Below are 18,852 nucleotides of genomic sequence, written 5' to 3'. Positions count from 1 at the left end.
GACTTCAGTTATGTTGAGAGAGTGGAGAAGCTGGGGTTGTTCTCCTCAAAGCAGACCAGGTGAAGAGGAGATTTGATTTTCATGTTGAAAATCATGAAAGGTTTTGATTTAGAGTAAACAAGGAGAAACTGTTTTCAGTGTGAATAAGGCTTGGTCACCAAAGGACACAGACGTAAGATAATCGGCAAAAGAACCAGAGGTAACATGAGCAAAAAAATGTATACAGCAAGTTGCTGTGATCTGGAATGCATTGCCTGAAATGGAGGTGGAAACAGATTCAAGACAAACTTTCAAAAGTAAATTGGATAAATACCTGAAGGGAAAACATTTACAGGGCTGTGGGGAAAGAGAAGGGTAGTGGAACCAATTGGATAGCTCTACCAAAGAGCCAGCAGAAGCATGATGGACAGAATGGCCTCTTTCTGTGCTGTGTCATTCTATGAGTATCTTTATTATTTCAGGTATCAAGGCAGGTAGTGAAATGTATGATTCACTGTTTTACACTATGTACCTGTTTTATTTAAGTCTTGGTCTGATAGACAACATATTCAGTCTGCCTTTTGAAGAACGGTGGTGCTGCTGACACTAAGAGCTGCCGGCCCGCTGATTGGCCGGCAGCTCACTGAGGCGGGACCTCCTCCCTCAAGTGGGTGGCAGTCCCGCCTCGGGCCAATTAAAGCCTGGGGATCCGTAAAATATGGGACGGATCCCCAGGCTGGGTGGGAGCGGGTTCGTCACCGACATTTATGTCGGAGTCTGGCTCCCATCTGCCCACTGTAAAATTCCGGCCACCATTTCAGGTCGATGACCTTTCACCACTGAAAAAACAGATTATTTGGTAATCGCAGTTTTGCAAGCACAGGCCAGTTGGGACCGGCCTGTACCCTGCCCGTTGCGAACAGCAGTGGGACATATTGTTTGATACAATCTGCCAGTCTTTGGGACGTACGGCCTGTGTACCTAGCATCACACTGGCATTGAAATTCATACATCACTTTACTCATTTGTGTGATAGGCAGAACGTCTTTTTGGCTTGACGGCAACATGTCCCTTCTGCTGTTCGCAACGGGCAAGGTACGGGCCGTACCCAACCAGCCCATGCTTGCAAAACTCAAAACACTGTGTCCAACATTAGATGTGATTACGCAATTAGACAACATTTGCTAAATAATCTTCAGTGTGCTAAGAATTACGCTGACAATCAATTTAAGATTGTCAGTCAGGCTCACAGTGTGGCACATTTGTGCGTACTGGAAGCTACATATATTAATACACAGGGCCCTGTTCTTTGCAGACAGAAAGAATATGTACAAATATTGTGCCTGTTTCAGCTGAACAAAATAAGTGATAGCCATTCGCTGGTTCAGTCCTCAGGGCAATGCCTTGACCAATCAGAGTCAAGCTGCCTGGTTTAAATTTTAAACAAAGCTTGGCAGTTAACTGTCAGTCACCGTAAACTGGTGCATTCACCATGGCAACACCTCTACCAATCAGAATTCACTTGCCAACCAATCAGCACTCTCTTCTCATGCAGTATAAGTTGTTGTTTTCCTTTACTTTGGTTATTCTTGCGATTGTCCTGATGAGTGAAAGACGATAAGCTTCGACAACATGTTTCTATTTTCAGCAATTCTCAAGTTCTGTACTACTAAATGGCAATTTAGTTTTTTAACAAATAGTTCATTTGTTGTTGTCTAAAGATACCTGGTTTGGTCTGTTTTATTCCGAGGGTTACTAGAGCGTTTGATTTGGCTGTTTTTCCGGTTGGGTGGGAAGCTTTAAATAATATACTGCAACCTGTGGAGTGACGGGATTGAATTGACAGAGCGTTGCTCCCAGCTCGGTCGTAACAATACTAAGTGCCATGCTCTGCCATTAGAAACTGGTCCTTCAATTATTAAACCTCCCATTTGTAACTCTTCCTAAACCACTCTTCTTTGCTACTTCTCTCTTTCAAAAGCCTCATGAAGATTTTTCTTTTTAACTGACTTACAGTTTTTACCTTAATTTTTCTAATCTCCCACTTGGCATCTGATTTATTCCCCAACATAATGGGACTATTAAAATACAAGTAGTTGTTTCCTAAATGTTGAATCTTTTATAATGTTGGGCTGAATATAAGATAATTTACAGTGACAATCCTCACTCCCAAGCACTTTTTAATGTTTTACAATTTATAATCTTTATTTCTTTTGTTGAACTTCCTATTTATGTTTACCCAAAACTTCTAATGTTTTTATTATTGCCACGATCATTCTGGCCAAGTGCTGCCATGGGACTTTATTTCTTTGATATATAATGACAGAGATCTATTTCTTTAAATTCCTTTTAGTTAAGTTTTACCAACTTCTTCAATAAAGGACAGAAATAAATCAGACTAAAAATGTTATACATTCAAAATGGCCTTTGGTAAATTGGTGAGCATCTTAATGATAGCAAAACTTTTCCATTTTAAAAGAAAGGGTTCTTCTTCTTCTCTTCTCTTCTTCTTCTTCTTTGGCCTCCTTGTCTCGAGTGACAATGGGTAAGCGCCTGGAGGTGGTCAGTGGTTTGTGAAGCAGCGCCTGGAGTGGCTATAAAGGCCAATTCTAGAGTGACAGACTCTTTCACAGGTGCTGCAGATAAAATTGGTTGTTGGGGCTGTTACACAGTTGACTCTCCCCTTGCGCTTCTGTCTTTTTTCCTGCCAACTGCTAAGTCTCTTCGACTTGCCACTCTTTAGCCCCGCCTTTATGGCCGTCCGCCAGCTCTGGCAATCACTGGCAACTGACTCCCACGACTTGTGATCAATGTCACAAGACTTCATGTCGCGTTTGCAGACGTCTTTAAAACGGAGACATAGACGGCCGGTGGGTCTGATACCAGTGACGAGCTCGCTGTACAATGTGTCCTTGGGGATCCTACCATCTTCCATGCGGCTCACATGGCCAAGCCATCTCAAGTGCCGCTGGTTCAGTAGGGTGTATATGCTGGGGATGTTGGCCACCTCGAGGACTTCTGTGTTGAAGATACAGTCCTACCACCTGATGCCAAGGATTCTCCGGAGGCAGCGAAGATGGAATGAATTGAGACGTCGCTCTTGGCTGACATACGTTGTCCAGGCCTCGCTGCCATAGAGCAAGGTACTGAGGACACAGGCTTGATACACTCGGACTTTTGTGTTCCGTGTCAGTGCACCATTTTCCCACACTCTCTTGGCCAGTCTGGACATAGCAGCGGACGCCTTTCCCATGCGCTTGTTGATTCCTGCATCGAGAGACAGGTTACTGGTGATAGTTGAGCCTAGGTAGGTGAACTCTTGAACCACTTCCAGAGCGTGATCGCCGATATTGATGGATGGAGCATTTCTGACGTCCTGTCCCATGATGTTCGTTTTCTTGAGGCTGATGGTTAGGCCAAATTCATTGCAGGCAGCCGCAAACCTGTTGATGAGTCTCTGCAGGCATTCTTCAGTGTGGGATATTAATGCAGCATCATCAGCAAAGAAGAGTTCCCTGATGAGGACCTTCCGTACTTTGGTCTTCGCTCTTAGATGGGCAAGGTTAAACAACCTGCTATCTGATCTTGTGTGGAGGAAAATTCCTTCTTCTGAAGACTTGAACGCATGTGAGAGCAGCAGGGAGAAGAAGATCCCAAACAGTGTAGGTGCGAGAACACAGCCCTGTTTCACGCCACTCAGGATAGGAAAGAGGCACCGCTATGCTGAATTGTGCCTTTCATATTGTCATGGAATGAGGTGATGATACTTAGTAGCTTTGGTGGCCATCTGATCTTTGCTAATAGTCTGCAGAGACCACGTCTGCTGACGAGGTCAAAGGCTTTGGTGAGATCAATGAAAGCAACGTAGAGGGGCATCTGTTGTTCTCGGCATTTCTCCTGTAGCTGGCGAAGGGAGAACAGCATGTCAATGGTTTCCAACAATTAAGCAAACTTTCAATTCCATGAGATTTAAGAAGGTTAACTTTTGTATTTGCGTGTTTTTAAAAAAGGCTTACTATGTGGTAGTTGGCCTCCTACACTGCTGTTGAGCTCCAGTCCAGCTCCCATCATTCATCACCTTCCATACAGGAAAGCTAAAGGTGATTGCTGAAACATCAAGTTTCAGTATTCTATCTCAGAAATAGCAAGAAGACTGGGAAGCCAAGGTTTTCTGAACAATGTGTATCTATGAACCCCTACTGTGCTGTAGATGAATTCTCATTTGGAATGTGATTTGATTGCTGGAATGGATGAGGTAACTCATTCCAAACTAAAGCTAAGTGTTTTATGCTTGGAAATTGATTCAAGATTAACCTGATCCTGCAATGACGTGGCTTGGCCTATATTAAGAGCTTTGGCTTGAATTTGGAGCCTGTTTTTAATCAGAGCCCAACTTTATGAATGTTGCTGCCATTTCAAAATGAGACCTGGGGAATAAATGCTGAGATGTGGGAAGTACACTGAAATACAGGTAAAGTGTGCAATATTAGAAAGAAATAAAAAATCAGTTCAAAACAAAGAAAATAGAACAAAAAATAGGGAAAGATTAGTAAGAGTGGGAGCAAAGGGGGAGCCAGGCATGCAGCAATTGTATTTTAAGCAATTAAATGTTTTTAATTTTCCTTTGTAGTGGTATGGGTTATCACAGTAATAAAGATAATTCTTTATATGTTTTGCTTCAGCATCACAGTAAGGCCCAGGGCACCAGGAATTATGAAATATAGAGGGCTGGATTTTACTGACCTCCCCCCAATGTCAGGGGTCGTGACGGGGGGGGGGGGGCCCAGAAAATGTCCCTGGGAGTGGCCCACCATGGGCCTCGACGCCGGGAAGGCCCGGACCCATAATGCTGGCGGTAGCGAGGCCACATGGGGGCACCCCTGCCGCTCTACGGCGGCATCAAAACTTAAATATGTAAATGTATTTAAAGGAATTAATTAAATACTTACCCACTCCCGCCGTCGGTCCCAGTGCCATATTGGTGGTGGAGATCCAAGGCAGAACATTGATGGGGAGGGGGGAGCAGGTAAATTTTCAGGACGGGGTTGGGGGGTGGTGGGGTGGGTGGAGCGGGGTCAAATGTTTTTGATTGGTCTGGGGGTGATAGGAAGTGGTAAAGTTTTTGGGTGGGGGGGAGAAGGCAAGTAATAAATTTGACGGTCACTGGGGGGACATGGGAGAGGGTTGGGATAACTTTAATTTTTTACACTCATGTTTCTTTAAAAATTTTAATTAAATTGAAGAGCTGGAAGCCCTTTAAAAGTGGCATCGGCACCTGTGCAGTGGTGCCTGACGCCGTTGCCAGGGACAGACTGCCTGCCCCCTCCGTATCATCGGGGGTGGGCGGTCCGCCCCAGCCATTTAAACGAGTTGCTGCATTTAATATCCCAGCGGCTCCGCAGAGTAAAGCCCGCGGCAAACTTGTAAAATGCAGCCCAGAGATTCTTTCTTAACACAAGTGCTCTACAACAAGAACTATTGTGTAGCTACAAGCTCAGATGATCAACTGATTGTTGACATGCAGGGTATTGTTGCCCAAGAACACTTCTGCTGGAACAGAAATTACTGCCATAAGTTATTGTTCTTCATGAATTTTTAAGAATTCTGGTAAAAAGTTCATGGGTTCCAATGAAAGACAGAAACAATAAAAAATCTTCTTAAATGATTTAACATGTTACTAAATTTTACCAACCATATTGAGCCACAGTACAAGAGTGTGGATTATCTTGTCTATTTACAATGCTTAAAAATTGAAAATAGTTTTCTTTTGTTGTTTTTGTACCTAATTCAGAATTACTGCCAGTGCTTGAAGAGTTAATGGCCAAAAATAATTAGCAGAGTTCAGTGAAAAACATAATTTATGTAAATATACAACCTGGAATATTAAGCACCAATACCATGTGCTACAGACTTGAGCACATAATCTAGAATGACACATCAGTGCTGCATTGTCTGAGCTGCCATCTTTCAGATCAGACATTAAATCTGCCTGTTCAGATGGATGTTTAAAGATCCTATGGCACTATTTTAAGAACAGGCAGTTCTCCCAATGCCCTAACCAACAGTCTTCCTCAATGAGATGCATCAGGGAGAGGGAAAGTTACCTGGACATTTTGTTCCAAGAGGCAGTCACTCCCCATGGGATAGGGTCTTCTGATTTGGTCAGTGGTCAGGGACAGGAGGATGTGACTGCAAGTAAGGCAGGTAAAGAGATCGAGAAAGCAGAAGTGGAGGAGGCTCAGCCCTTGAAAATGTCCAACAGGTTTGAGGTTCTTTCAGCTTGTATGAATGAGACTGAGGGCTGCAGGGTGGATGAGCTAACTGACCATGGCACTGTGGTACAGGAAGCCATTTAAGCAGGGGGAGTGAACAAGAATGTAGTGGTAGTAGGGGACAGTATTGTCAGGGGGATTGACACTGTTCTCTGCAGCCAAGAGCGAGAGTCCAGACGGCTGTGTTGCCTGCCCGGTGCCAGGGTTCCGGACATCTGCTCAGGGCTGGAGAGGAACTTGCAGTGGGAGGGGGAGAATCCAGTTGTCATGGTCCACATGGGTACCAATGGCATAGTTGGACTAAGAATGAGGTTCTGCAGAGGGAGTATGAGCAGCTAAGGGCTAAATTAAAAAGCAGAACCTCAAAGGTAATTCTCTCGTCTCTCTCTTTCTCTTCTCTTTGGCCTCCTTGTCTCGAGAGACAATGGGTAAGCACCTGGAGATGGTCAGTGGTTTGTGAAGCAGCGCCTGGAGTGGCTATAAAGGCCAAATATAGAATGACAGACTCTTGCACAGGATCTGCAGATAAATTGGTTGTCGGAGCTGTTACACAGTTGGTTCTCTCCTGCGCTTCTGTCTTTTTTCCTGCCAATTGCTAAGTCTCTTCAACTCGCTACACTTTAGCCCCGCCTTTATGGCTGTCTGCCAGCTCTGGCGATCACTGGCAACTGACTCCCACGACTTGTGGTCAATGTCACAGGACTTCATGTCACGTTTGCAGACATCTTTAAAGCGGAGACATGGACGGCCGGTGGGTCTGATACCAGTGACGAGCTCACTGTGCAATGTGTCCTTGGGGATCCTGACATCTGCCATGCGGCTCACATGGCCAAGCCATCTCAAGTGCCGCTGGCTCAATAGTGTGTATATGCTGGGGATGTTGGCCGCCTCTAGGACTTCTGTTTTGGAGATACGGTCCTGCCACCTGATGCCAAGGATTCTCCGGAGGCAGCGAAAATGGAATGAATTGAGACGTCGCTCTTGGCTGACATACATTGTCCAGGCCTTGCTGCCATAGAGCAAGGTACTGAGGACACAGGCTTGATACACTCGGACTTTTGTGTTCCATGTCAGTGCACCATTTTCCCACATTCTCTTGGCCAGTCTGGACATAGCAGCGGATGCCTTTCCCATGCGCTTGTGAGAACACAGCCCTGGTTCACGCTAATAATCTCTGGGTTATTACCTGAGCCACGAGCAAATTGGCACAGGGTACATGAGATTAGACAGTTAACTGCGTGGCTCAAAGACTGGTGTGAGAGAAATGGGATTCGATTCATGGGGCATTGGCACCAGTACAGGGAAAGTGGGAGCTGTACCATTGAACAGTCTACATCTGAACCGTGCTGGGATCAGTGTTCTGTCGAGTCGTATAACTAGGGCAGTAGAGGGCTTTAAACTAAATAGTGGGGGTGAGGGATCAAGTGAGGGAAGATGTGATAATTTAAAGAGAGAGGAGAAGACAAGAGAGCAAGATAGCAATAAGGATAATGATAATCAGGGTGTGACAGAAAGGGACAGTGCATACAAACTCAAGAGTGAGCCAGCAGATAAGACTAGAGGTTGTGAACTAACAGAGTGTGGGGAGGGTTCGGGAGAGATGAGATTTAGAAATTCAAAGAGAAAGGCCAACCCATAACATTGTGGGTAAAGACAAGCAGAATGGGACAGGAAGGGACAGAGAGTTTAACAGAAATTGTACATCAGCAAATAAGGCCATTGAAGGGAATAAAAGCAAAAAATGAAATTAAAGGTTCTATATCTGAATGCGCAAAGCATCTGCAATAAGATAAATGAACTAGTGGCACAAATAGAGGTACATGATTTAGATCGAATCACCATCACAGAGACATGGTTACATGGTGATCAAGGTTGGGAAATAAATATTCCAGGGTACACAATATCTCAGAAAGACAGTCAGAATGGCAAAGGAGAAGGGGTAGCACTGATGGTAAAGGATGACAAAAGGGCATTAGTGTGAAAGGATCTGGCCCCAGAAGATCATGAAGTCGAATCAGCATGGGTGAAAATAAAGAATAGCAAGAATCAGAAAACACTGGTGGGAGTCGTTTATAGGCCCCATAACAGTAGTTATATCATTGGACAGAGCATTAAACCAATTATTGAAGCTTGTAACAAAAGCAATGTAATAATTGTGGGGGAAATTAATCTTCATATAGACTGGGACAATGACATTGGCAGGAGTGGTCTAGAAGATGAGTTTGTAGAATGTTTTCGGGAAAGTTTCTTCGAGCAATATGTTGTGGAGCCAACTAGGGATAAAACTATCTTAGATTTAGTATTGTGTAATAAAGCAGGGTTAATAACCAATGTCATAGTAAAAGATCCACTGGGAAACAGAGATCATAATACCATTGAATTCCATGTTAGGTTTGAAAGTGACATGCTCCAATCACAAACAAGAATCATAAACTTAAACAATGCCAATTACATAGGTTTGAGGGGAGAACAGGCTAAGGTAAATTGGGTAAATAGACCAGAAGGTATGGTGGTAAATGAACAGTGGGAAACCATTAAAGAAACAATTGAAAATGTTCAACAAAAATACATTCCTTTGGAAAACAAAAACTCAGCCAGAAAATCATCCGTGGCTCACTCAGGAAGTTATGGATACTATTAGATTAAAAGAAAAGGCTTGCAACGTTGCAAAAAAGAGTAGCAAGTCTGAGGATTGGGAGTGTTGTAGAAACCAGCAAAAGACCACCAAAAAGTTGATTAAAAAAGGAAAAAATAGAGAGAGTAAATTAGCCAGTAACACAAAAAAAGATTGTAAGAGCTTTTATAGATATATCAAAAGGAAGAGAGGAGCTAAAGTAAATGTTGGTCCCTTGGAAGCAGAGACAGGAGAAATCATCAAACATGATCACTCCTTCCACCACCGATGGAGTGGCAGCAGTGTGTACCATCTACAAGATGCACTACAGCAACACAAAGGCTCCCTAGACAGCACCTTCCAAACCTGCGACCTCTACCACCCAGAAGGACAAGGGCAGCAAATGTTTTTCTTTATTCATTCATGGGATGTGGTCGTCGCTAACTGGGCCAGCATTTATTGCCCATCCCTAATTGCCCTTGAGAAGGTGGTGGTGAGCTGCCTTCTTGAACTGCTGCAGTCCATGTGGGGTAGGTACACCCACATTGCTGTTAGGAAGGGAGTTCCAGGCTTTTCACCCAGCGACAGTGAAGGATGGCGATATAGTTCCAAGTCAGGATGATGTGTGGCTTGGAGGGTAACTTGCAGATAGTGGTGTTCCCATGCATCTGCTGCCCTTGTACTTCTAGATGGCAGAGGTCGCTGGCTTAGAAGGTGCTGTTTAAGAAGCCGTGGTGCATTGCTGCAGTGCATCATGTAGATGGTACACATTGCTGCCACTGTATGTTGGTGGAGGGAGGGAATGTTTGTGGATGGGGTGCCAATCAAGCAGACTGCTTTGTCCTGGATGGTGTCAAGTTTCTTGAGTGTTGTTGGAGCTGCACCCATCCAGGCAAGTGGAGAGTAATCCATCACACCCCTGACTTGTGCCTTGTAAATGGTAGACAGGCTTTGGGGAGTCAGGTGATGAGTTATTCGCCGCAGGACTCCTAGCCTCTGACCTGCTTTTGTAGCCACAGTATTTATATGGCTACTCCAGTTTCTGGTCAATGGTAACCCCCAAGATGTTGATAGTGGAGGATTCAGTGATGGTAATGCCATTGAATGTCAAGGGGAGATGGTTAGATTCTCTCTTGTTGGAGATGGTCATTGCCTGGCACTTGTGTGGCGCGAATGTTTCTTGCCACTTATCAGCCTAAGCTGACATCAAGGTCTTGCTGCATTTCTACACGGACTGCTTCAGTATCTGAGGAGCCACGAATGGTGCTGAACATTGTGCAATCATCAGTGAACATCCCCACTTCTGACCTTATGATTGAAGGAAGATCATTGATGAAGCAGCTGAAGATGGTTGGGCCTAGGACACTACCCTGAGGAACTCCTGCATTAATGTCCTGGAGCTGAGATGATTGACCTCCAACAACCACAATCATCTTTCTTTGTGCTAGGTATGACTCCAAACAGAGGAGAATTTTCTCCCTAATTCCCATTGACTTCAGTTTTGCTCGGGCTCCTTGATGCCATACTTGGGCAAATGCTGCCTTGATGTTAAGGGCAGTCACTCACCTCACCTATTGAGTTCAGCTCTTTTATCCATGTTTGAACCAAGGCTGTAATGAGGTCCGGAGCTGAGTGGCCCTGGCAGAACCCAAACTGAGCATCACTGAGCAGGTTATTGCGAAGCAAGTGCTGCTTGATGGCACTGTTGATGACACCTTCCATCACTTGACTGATGATTGAGAGTAGACTGATGGGGCGGTAATTGGCCGGGTTGGACTTGTCCTGCTTTTTGTGTACACAATTTTCTACATTGCTAGGTAGATGCCAGTGTTGTTGCTGTACTGAAAGAGCTTGGTTAGGGGCATGACAAGTCCTGGAGCACAGATCTTCTGTACTATTGCCGGAATATTGTCAGGGCCCATAGCCTTTGCAGTATCCAGTGCCTTCAGTCGTTTCTTAATTTCACGTGGAGTGAATCAAACACCACCACCTGCAAGTTCCCCTCCAAGCCACACACCATCCTGACTTGGAATTATATTGCCGTTCCTTCACTGTCACTAGGTCAAAATCCTGGAACACCCTTCCTAACAGCACTGTGGGTGTCCCTACCCCCACATGGACTGCAGAGATTCAAGAAGGCAGCTCACCACCACCTTCTCAAGGGCAATTAGGGATGGGCAATAAATGCTGGCCTAGCCAGCGACGCCCACATCCCCATGAATGAGTAAAAAAGTGAGGAAAAGGCAGAGGCATTGAACAAATATTTTGTGTCTGTCTTCACAGTAGAAGACACAACACAACGTCCCATACCAGAAATAGGCAGTAATCTAGGGGCCAAAAAAAGTGGGAAAATTAAGGAATTCATATCAGCAGAGAAAAAGTATTGGAGAAACTTAATTGACTAAAATCTGACAAGCCTCCAGGACCTGGTGGCCTACATCCAAGGGTTCTAAAAGTGATAGCTGCAGATATAGTGGATGCGCTAGCTATGATTTTCCAAAATTCCTTAGATTCAGGAACAGTCCCATCAGATTGGAAGTTGGCAAATGTTGCACTGCTTTTCAAGAAAGGAGGGAGAGAGAAAACAGGGAACTACAGGCCAGTTAGCTTAACACTAGTCATTGAGAAATTGCTGGAATCTATAATTAAGGAAGTCTTAACAATGCACTTGGAAAAGTACAGTATGATTAGAACAAGTCAGCATGGTTTTTCTAAAGGGAAATCCTGTTCGACAAATTTATTAAGAGTTTTTTGAGGATGTAACTGGTAGTGTAGCTAAAGCGGAACCAGTAGATATAGTATACTTGCATTTCCAAAAGGCATTTGATAAGGTGCCACACAAAATGTTAATTGGCAAGATAAGAACTCATTGAGTTGGGGGTAATATATTAGCATGGATAGATGATTAGTTAATAGATAGGAAGCAATGAATGGGCATAAACAGGGCATTTTAAAAGTTGGCAGGTAGTAAATAGTGGAGTGCTGCAAGGATCGGTGCTGGGACCTCAGCTGTTTACAATATGTATCAATGACATAGACGAAGAGACAGAGAGTAATGTATATAAGTTTGCTGATGATACAAAGGTAGGTGAAAAGGTAAGCTGTGGGGAGGACACAGAGAGGCTGCAAAGAGATATAGACAGGTTAAATGTGTGGGTAACAAGATGGCAGATGGAGTTTAATATAGGGAAGTGTGAAGTTATGCACTTTGGTTGTAAGAATAGAAAAGCAGAATATTTTTAAAAGGTGTGCAACTTGTAAGTGTCAATGTTCAGAAATTTGAGTGTGCTTGTACAAGGAACGCAGAAAGTTAACATGCAAGTACAAGCAATTAGGAAGGCAAATGGCATATTGGCCTTTATTGCAAGGGGATTGGAGTACAGGAATAAGGAAGTATTGCTGCAATTGTACAGGGTTTTGGTGAGACCACATCTGGAATACTGTGTGCAGTTTTGGTACCCACATTAAAAAAAGGATATACTTGCATTAAAGGCAGTGCAGCGAAGGTTCACTAGATTGGTCCCTGGGATGAGAGAGTTGTCCTATGATGAGACACCAAGTAAATTGACATAGAAAAATTATCAGATGTGCTTCCTGTTTCTCTATACTGATTTCAATGTTTAATGAGATCTTTCAGTGTTCAACAAGATCTTGCAGCTGCACAAATCAACAAACTTACCCCATGCCAGTTAAACATTGGTTAAATGTACTGAGGAAAACATCTTTATATATTAATTTTGAAGGACGTCACTAATAACTTGTTTCTTTCATTTGTGAAAATTTTACGATTTCATAAGATGCTCAGTATCATTTGATTTCTACTGTGTTTATATTCTAAAAGGTCATTTCAGTTGACCTATGTTTACAAAATAAAAGTGACAATCAAATAACGTTCGTTGACTAAAGATCAAGCAGCAACAAAAACTGAAATATTAGTTGGGTTTTAGTAAGTTTCTGAAATCTGAATACTTGAATATTAAATTTTAAAAAACAATTTTTGCTACAAATAGTTGCTAAAGATTACTAAGATGACTTTTCAAGGTGAAATGCTTACTTCCATAGTCCACGATAAATATTTTTCTTTTCAGACAATTTCCTTGGTTGAAGGGCTCTTCCAGGTTGTGGATTCAAGGACCAGTCCATAACTTGATGTAAACTGATATTTTCAATAGAGTCCTTCTCCTTTGATTCTTTGTGAAATTCCTTGATCTCCAGCAGTTTTTATCCCCAAGAGTGGTGCGGGGAGAAAGAAGTGGAGGGGGTAAAGAGGCAGGAAAATTAACTCAATGAAGTTTCCAGGTTTCAACTCTTCCGTTTATGGCTGCTCCTCACTCAGCACCTGCTGCATCAGAAATGCGGAGCCCCATGCCCACTCCATTCCCCAGTCTGCCTCTCTACCCATCACCCCCAATCCCCAGTCCTGTCTCTCCCCGCACACTAAGTAGGAAAGGATGGGGTCTAAACCCAGGTTAGCAACAGTTCATTGCATTTTTGTGGAATCAAGTGTAGCATTCCTGAGCTGCCTGACTCTACAGAAAGGCAAGCTTTCTGGCCATATCTAACAGTATCTAAGGGTCTCTAAGGATAGTTGGTTCTGTCACTCAAGGCCTGGCACTCTACAGTATTTACAAGGCACAACTTTTGAAAATTTCAGCAGAAAGGTCACATACCCAAAATGTTAACTCTGCTTCTCTCTCCACAGATGCTGCCAAACCTGCTAAGTATTTCCAGCACTTTATTATTGTCAATTAGTTGGTTTGGACAGTAAAAGGTGCTGAACTTTATGTATTTGCTCTATGAGTGGAAGAAGTTTATTTGCTTGCAAATGGTTAAGGAAAATACCATTGATAAGTTTGTGCAAAATTCAATCATTTGCTTCGCTGTCTGTCAGAAAATCTAATTTTTCTAAATTCTCAGTGGATATGTGCACCTCACTTCCAAATCTAGGCACTGCTACAATAACCTCAATCACCCAGAGCAATGCCATAAACGATTTGACAGTTTGTTTTTAAAAACCTTTTTGGACTAAAGTAATTACTAAAGATATCGACATTACCCAGGTCAAACTTTGGTTGGAAGCCAGAATCACACAATAAATTTCTTTTAAAATTAAAAATTGCCTACAGTTAAAACAAGTGTAGCATTTGTACAAAAATACCAATATACACTATCACATCACCAGCATGGGAGGAAGAATTGTGTTTTTTTTTAAAGCCACATGCAGATCTTAATTGAATTAAAAGGTTGAAATGTAAGGGGGGGAAAAAAAAAATCAGTCTCAATCTATTGGTACAGCTTCCAGTGGTTACAAAAATGGTTTGATATTTGGAATCAATTTAATAAAAGTGGGATGAAAAGGGGAAGTGACGCTTCAGTTGCAGACAGCCTCAGTCAGACCCCACCTAGAGTACTGCATAGAGTTTTGGAAGACTGCACCTCAGGAAGGATAGATTTGCCTTGGAGAACATACAGTGCAAATTCACTAATTTAACCCCTGGTATCATTCTAAAGACATATTGGATAAACTTGGCTTGTACTCTCCTTAGCTTATAAGGTTGATTTAATCAAGTTGTTTAAAATGACGAGAATGCAGAACAGGGGGCACAATCTTAAAATAAGAGCTAGGGCCCACTGAGTCCATGCCAACTCTCCAGAGCTATTCAGTCCCACTCCCCCACTCGATACCCATAGCCCCATAAGTCTCTTTCTTTCAATTGGCCATCCAATTTCCTTCTGAATTCATTGTCTCCACTTCCACCACCCTTTTGGGCAGCAAGTTCCAGGTCATTACCACCCGTTGTGTAAAAAAAGTGCTTCCTCATATTCCCCCTGCACCTCTTGCCCCAAACCTTCAATGTGTCCCCTAGTCCTAGTAGTTAATGGGAAAAGTTTTTCCTTGTCTAACTTATCCAAGCCTGTTTACGTTCTACACCTCTATTAAATCTTCCCTCAATCCCCTTTGTTCTGAGACCACCACCAGCTTTTCCAATCTAACCTTGTAACTGAAATCCCACCCCCCCCCCCCCAATCCCTGGAATCATTCTGCTAAATCTCCACTGAACCCTCTCTAGGACCTTCACATCCTTCCTGAAGTGTAGTGACCAGATCGGATGCAATACTCCAGTTGGGGCCTAACCAGAGCTTTATGAAGCTTTATCCTGGAATAAGTTCTGTAATCCATCTTAACATACCATCCCCATTCACTGGTATCTTTGACCTTCATGAGCACCAAAAAGTTAAAACATGTTTCACAATGCATGCGATACTGGCTAGCACAACAAAAATACTCCAGCATCAGGGACTCCTAGGTCAGCAATAGCATGAATTCTGTGCGGAGTACAGTTGTCTCTGCTCCAAGTACTCCATAACACCAGAAGAGCACGCCTACTTCCAACAGGAACAGTCGTTTCCCACTCTTGACACCAGACATCTGCTATGTCCTCTAAATGAGAACTTAGTGATAATGTTCCATTTTTAAAAAGGTGAGATTTATTCCAAGATAATGCTTTGGATTGTGAGCTGGAACAAATGAAACCCTTACAGTAGTTTCAAATGACTGGACAAGTTTTTATTCCATGTGCTTTTTCTGCCATGTTCACGATTAAAGCAGGTTATTTTCAATATGGTAAAAAGTTTCATTGAGCTACCCACTTAATGAGCAACACATTGAATAAATAGGAGCCATATAAAGCAGTTTATTTTTAAAACCATTTTATTTTTTAGATACAGAATAATCCAGACATGACTAATGTCAATTACCTTTCAACATGTCTTCATAATCCACCCATTCCACACTCAAATGAGCTAGCATTTAATTTTTTTTACAAATGTGAATCGCACCAACATGCAAACCACTCAAAAATATCTTTAAAATGAAGTTTAATGAACGGTACAGATTTTGTACACCTTCAATTAACAAATGGCACATATTACTGTTAAAATTAAACAGTTGGCTCTGACATGATGGTATATCTACATTTTTAATTTTAGACTTAAAAACACTCCATTTGTTGGTGGCCTGAAGAAATTATGCAACTATTCAACCTTGCATTAATTGTATATGGTTCAATAAACCTGCATGATATTAACTAAGCACAGCAACAGAATTAGGTAGAAAAGCAAAGAGATCACAAACTATTCTTAATGACACTCTGCCTAAAGAAATAAAATTTAAGGCTTCAGTTTGAAATTTACTTTGTATAATTTTACATACCACATAAATGCAGTAGGAAAGATATATTAACATACTCTTGTGAAACACAGCCATACATTGCACATTCTGGGCAACCTGCTACTTCAATACTGTACAATTGAATAGCTTTTTTAATGCAAAACCTCTAACTGAATTGTGATAACTTTACACTAGAGCATGCTTTAAAAATCATATTGGTGTATTAAATGTTATCTATAGATATTTACACTTGTAACCTTCGCCCTAATCCCATGTCCAGGTGTATGCAAGTATGTCGAGCACATCTCCAATATAGCCAAAACAGTGCAAAAGGACTCCAGCAGTCCAAATATAGCCAGTGTTCCCTTCAGTTTCCTGATTTTTAGAGTGTAGTGCAACCCACTTTTTTTTTAATAAACTGTTGCCTTCATTGGGCTTCTCGTTCAATGCATAGGATGATGAAGCAAAGGAAACAATTTAAAGCCAAAGTACAGTTAAATTTGATGCATCTCAATCTATGCCTGTGTGCTGGCATTTCAGGATGGCCATGAATTAGAACTTCCCTGAAAACAGTAGCTAGTTGGTCCATTGCAATGTGAAATTCAGTTGTCATGCATTTATTGAACATTAAGCCTGGCTTTATGATACAAGGCTTTAAAAATCCCTTTATAACAGAGTATCTATGAAATTAATATTGTGGAATGCTCAACTAAAAGAAAGGATTGTCAAAAGTCTGGTTGACATTTTCCCACTATTTATTTTTAAACTCATACACAATAGCACTTCATTTTCAAAATAAATTCATCATTCTCGATTACTTCACTCTTCAAAAAAAGTTAACAGATTATATGCTTCCCCCCCACCCACCCACCCCTCCCCATCCCAAACAAAAAGAACTGGGAAACATTTCACATCCTCCACCATGAGCTCAGCTGTGATCGAATTTTTAAAATATTCAGCTTTAAAATAAATAGTCTATATTTTATTCATGGTGTCAGCGAACATTTTGATGTTTTGTCATTAGAAAAATCTGGCTTCTCATTTGTAGGTAAACAGAACGAGTCCCTGCTCACTGCGTCTGGTAACCTGCCATTCCAAAGCCAGCTTGGCTAGGTATAACAGCTGTACCCTGCCCTTGGGCTGGCTGAGCACTAAATCCACCGACCCAGGCAGCTGCAGACTGAGGCTGACTGCAAAGGAAAAAAAAGCATCAATGTGAATTTAAACTTAAAACTCCTTACTGCTCACAGCACATTAAATAAACATGACTTAATGCACTACAATACATTAATTTCCCAATAATCATTCAACAAGAATGCAAAGTACTGATTTATTTCATATTACTGCTAAAATAGTTCAGGGAAATTGGGACAGCCAGAAAAGACATTTACTGAACTATTCTACACCCAGGCTGAATCTTAAGTACATTTTTGCAGACACTTTCTCGACAAAAAGTTGACCTCAGTAGTGAGTTCTAACTGCTTTACCCAGTAAATTACTTACTCTACTCCAAATCCTTGCTGATTCCATGCTTGGCCATACATGCCATAAGAGGGCACCTGCCAACCATTGGCTACATACTGACCATACTGTTGAGCATTGCCGTACCACTGGCCCCACTGACCCCAGGGCTGAGCAAATTCCATCTGAATAAAAGACGAAGTAACAAAATTACTACAAATTAGCTGCTCATGATGCTCTGCAGTAAAACCAAAAGCTATGATATTCCGTGGTAAAAGCAAGAGTTATTAATATATCAGCTTACCTGTTGATACTTGTTGGCAGAATCGGTAGTCTCTTTACCCCAATAACATTTAACAATATGACCTTCAATAGCTGTTCCATTGACTGACACTATAGCATGAGCAGCACTATCATGTGTTGCAAACCTACAAAAATTACAAGAAAGTTAGCTTCTGTAATTTTTATTATTGTACAAGTAAATGTAATGCTTTTCACATGTGGTCCTGAAGCTCTGGTAATCAAGAAGCCCAGGCAAAGTCTGCCCCATTAATGTTGAAGTTTCTTATTTGCTGGCATGAATGTAGTGAACATATAGGTTGGAAAAGGGCCACTTTGACAGTTACCTGAATGGTGATTAAATTCTAACAAGCTGTTAATACCAGCAACTTGAGTTGGTGTAAATTAATCGTAATATTCATCTAAACTTTATATGAAGCTGCCTCAAGGTCCCATAGTGTACACACCTCTTACTCAAGGACAAAAAAAACTTGCACGCCCCTACTATACATCATATTGCCCATGTAAGCACAAGGCTACTTTTGCATCTAAATTTTCTTGTGCCTCTTGAAGATACTGGTTTGTGCTGGAATAGGACAATATCTCACGCAAATAGCCATTCTTGATCTGTAAGCCTGGAGTGTGGCATGACAGGAATGTCGACTGCAATTAAATCACCTCAATTGATAGCCACAATTACTGGTGATCCCTGCTGGAAAGTATGCAGTCAGTAGTTAAGAACCTCCTGTTCTCAAGTATCCAGTCTGAAACAGGAATCCTGATCAGTTCTTTTTAGTCCGGGGCTAGTTTTCTTAGTGCAGTCCTATCTATGATTCAGAAGAGAGCAAGGAAACATAACTGGGACCTTCCCCCTCTTTTATTTATTATTTTTATTTTTTATTTAGAGATACAGCACTGAAACAGGCCCTTCAGCCCACCAAGTCTGTGCCGACCAACAACCACCCATTTATACTAACCCTACAGTAATCCCATATTCCCTAACCCGACAGTAATCCCATATTCCCCATCACCTCCCTACACTAGGGGCAATTTACAACGGCCAATTTACCTATCAA

General features: G+C 42.1%; 1 protein-coding gene and 1 long non-coding RNA gene across 3 annotated transcripts in view; both read right to left on the bottom strand.

The window, feature by feature from the left end:
• Positions 1-2,784: 2,784 nt before the first annotated feature.
• On the bottom strand, positions 2,785-4,968 carry LOC137380952 (uncharacterized). The gene is made up of 2 exons (XR_010977096.1): positions 4,929-4,968; positions 2,785-3,882 (listed from the first exon to the last, which is right to left on the bottom strand). It is a non-coding gene; the product is annotated as an uncharacterized lncRNA (long non-coding RNA).
• Positions 4,969-15,559: 10,591 nt separating this feature from the next.
• tial1 (TIA1 cytotoxic granule-associated RNA binding protein-like 1) overlaps positions 15,560-18,852 on the bottom strand; it is a 35,134-nt gene continuing 31,841 nt past the window's right edge. For both annotated transcript variants that reach the window (XM_068052897.1, XM_068052898.1), the window contains 3 exons: positions 17,802-17,925; positions 17,540-17,682; positions 15,560-17,226 (listed from right to left, as the gene is read on the bottom strand). In XM_068052897.1, coding sequence (XP_067908998.1) covers positions 17,106-17,226; positions 17,540-17,682; positions 17,802-17,925 — 388 coding nt within the window. In that variant the 3' untranslated portion in view covers positions 15,560-17,105. The remainder of the gene's footprint in view (positions 17,227-17,539; positions 17,683-17,801; positions 17,926-18,852) is intronic.

This window comes from Heterodontus francisci, chromosome 20 (genome assembly GCF_036365525.1).
Source record: "Heterodontus francisci isolate sHetFra1 chromosome 20, sHetFra1.hap1, whole genome shotgun sequence".
NCBI classification, from domain to species: domain Eukaryota; kingdom Metazoa; phylum Chordata; class Chondrichthyes; order Heterodontiformes; family Heterodontidae; genus Heterodontus; species Heterodontus francisci.
The sequence above is the reverse complement of the archived record's forward strand: the minus strand, read 5'-3'. Positions and strand labels throughout refer to the sequence as shown.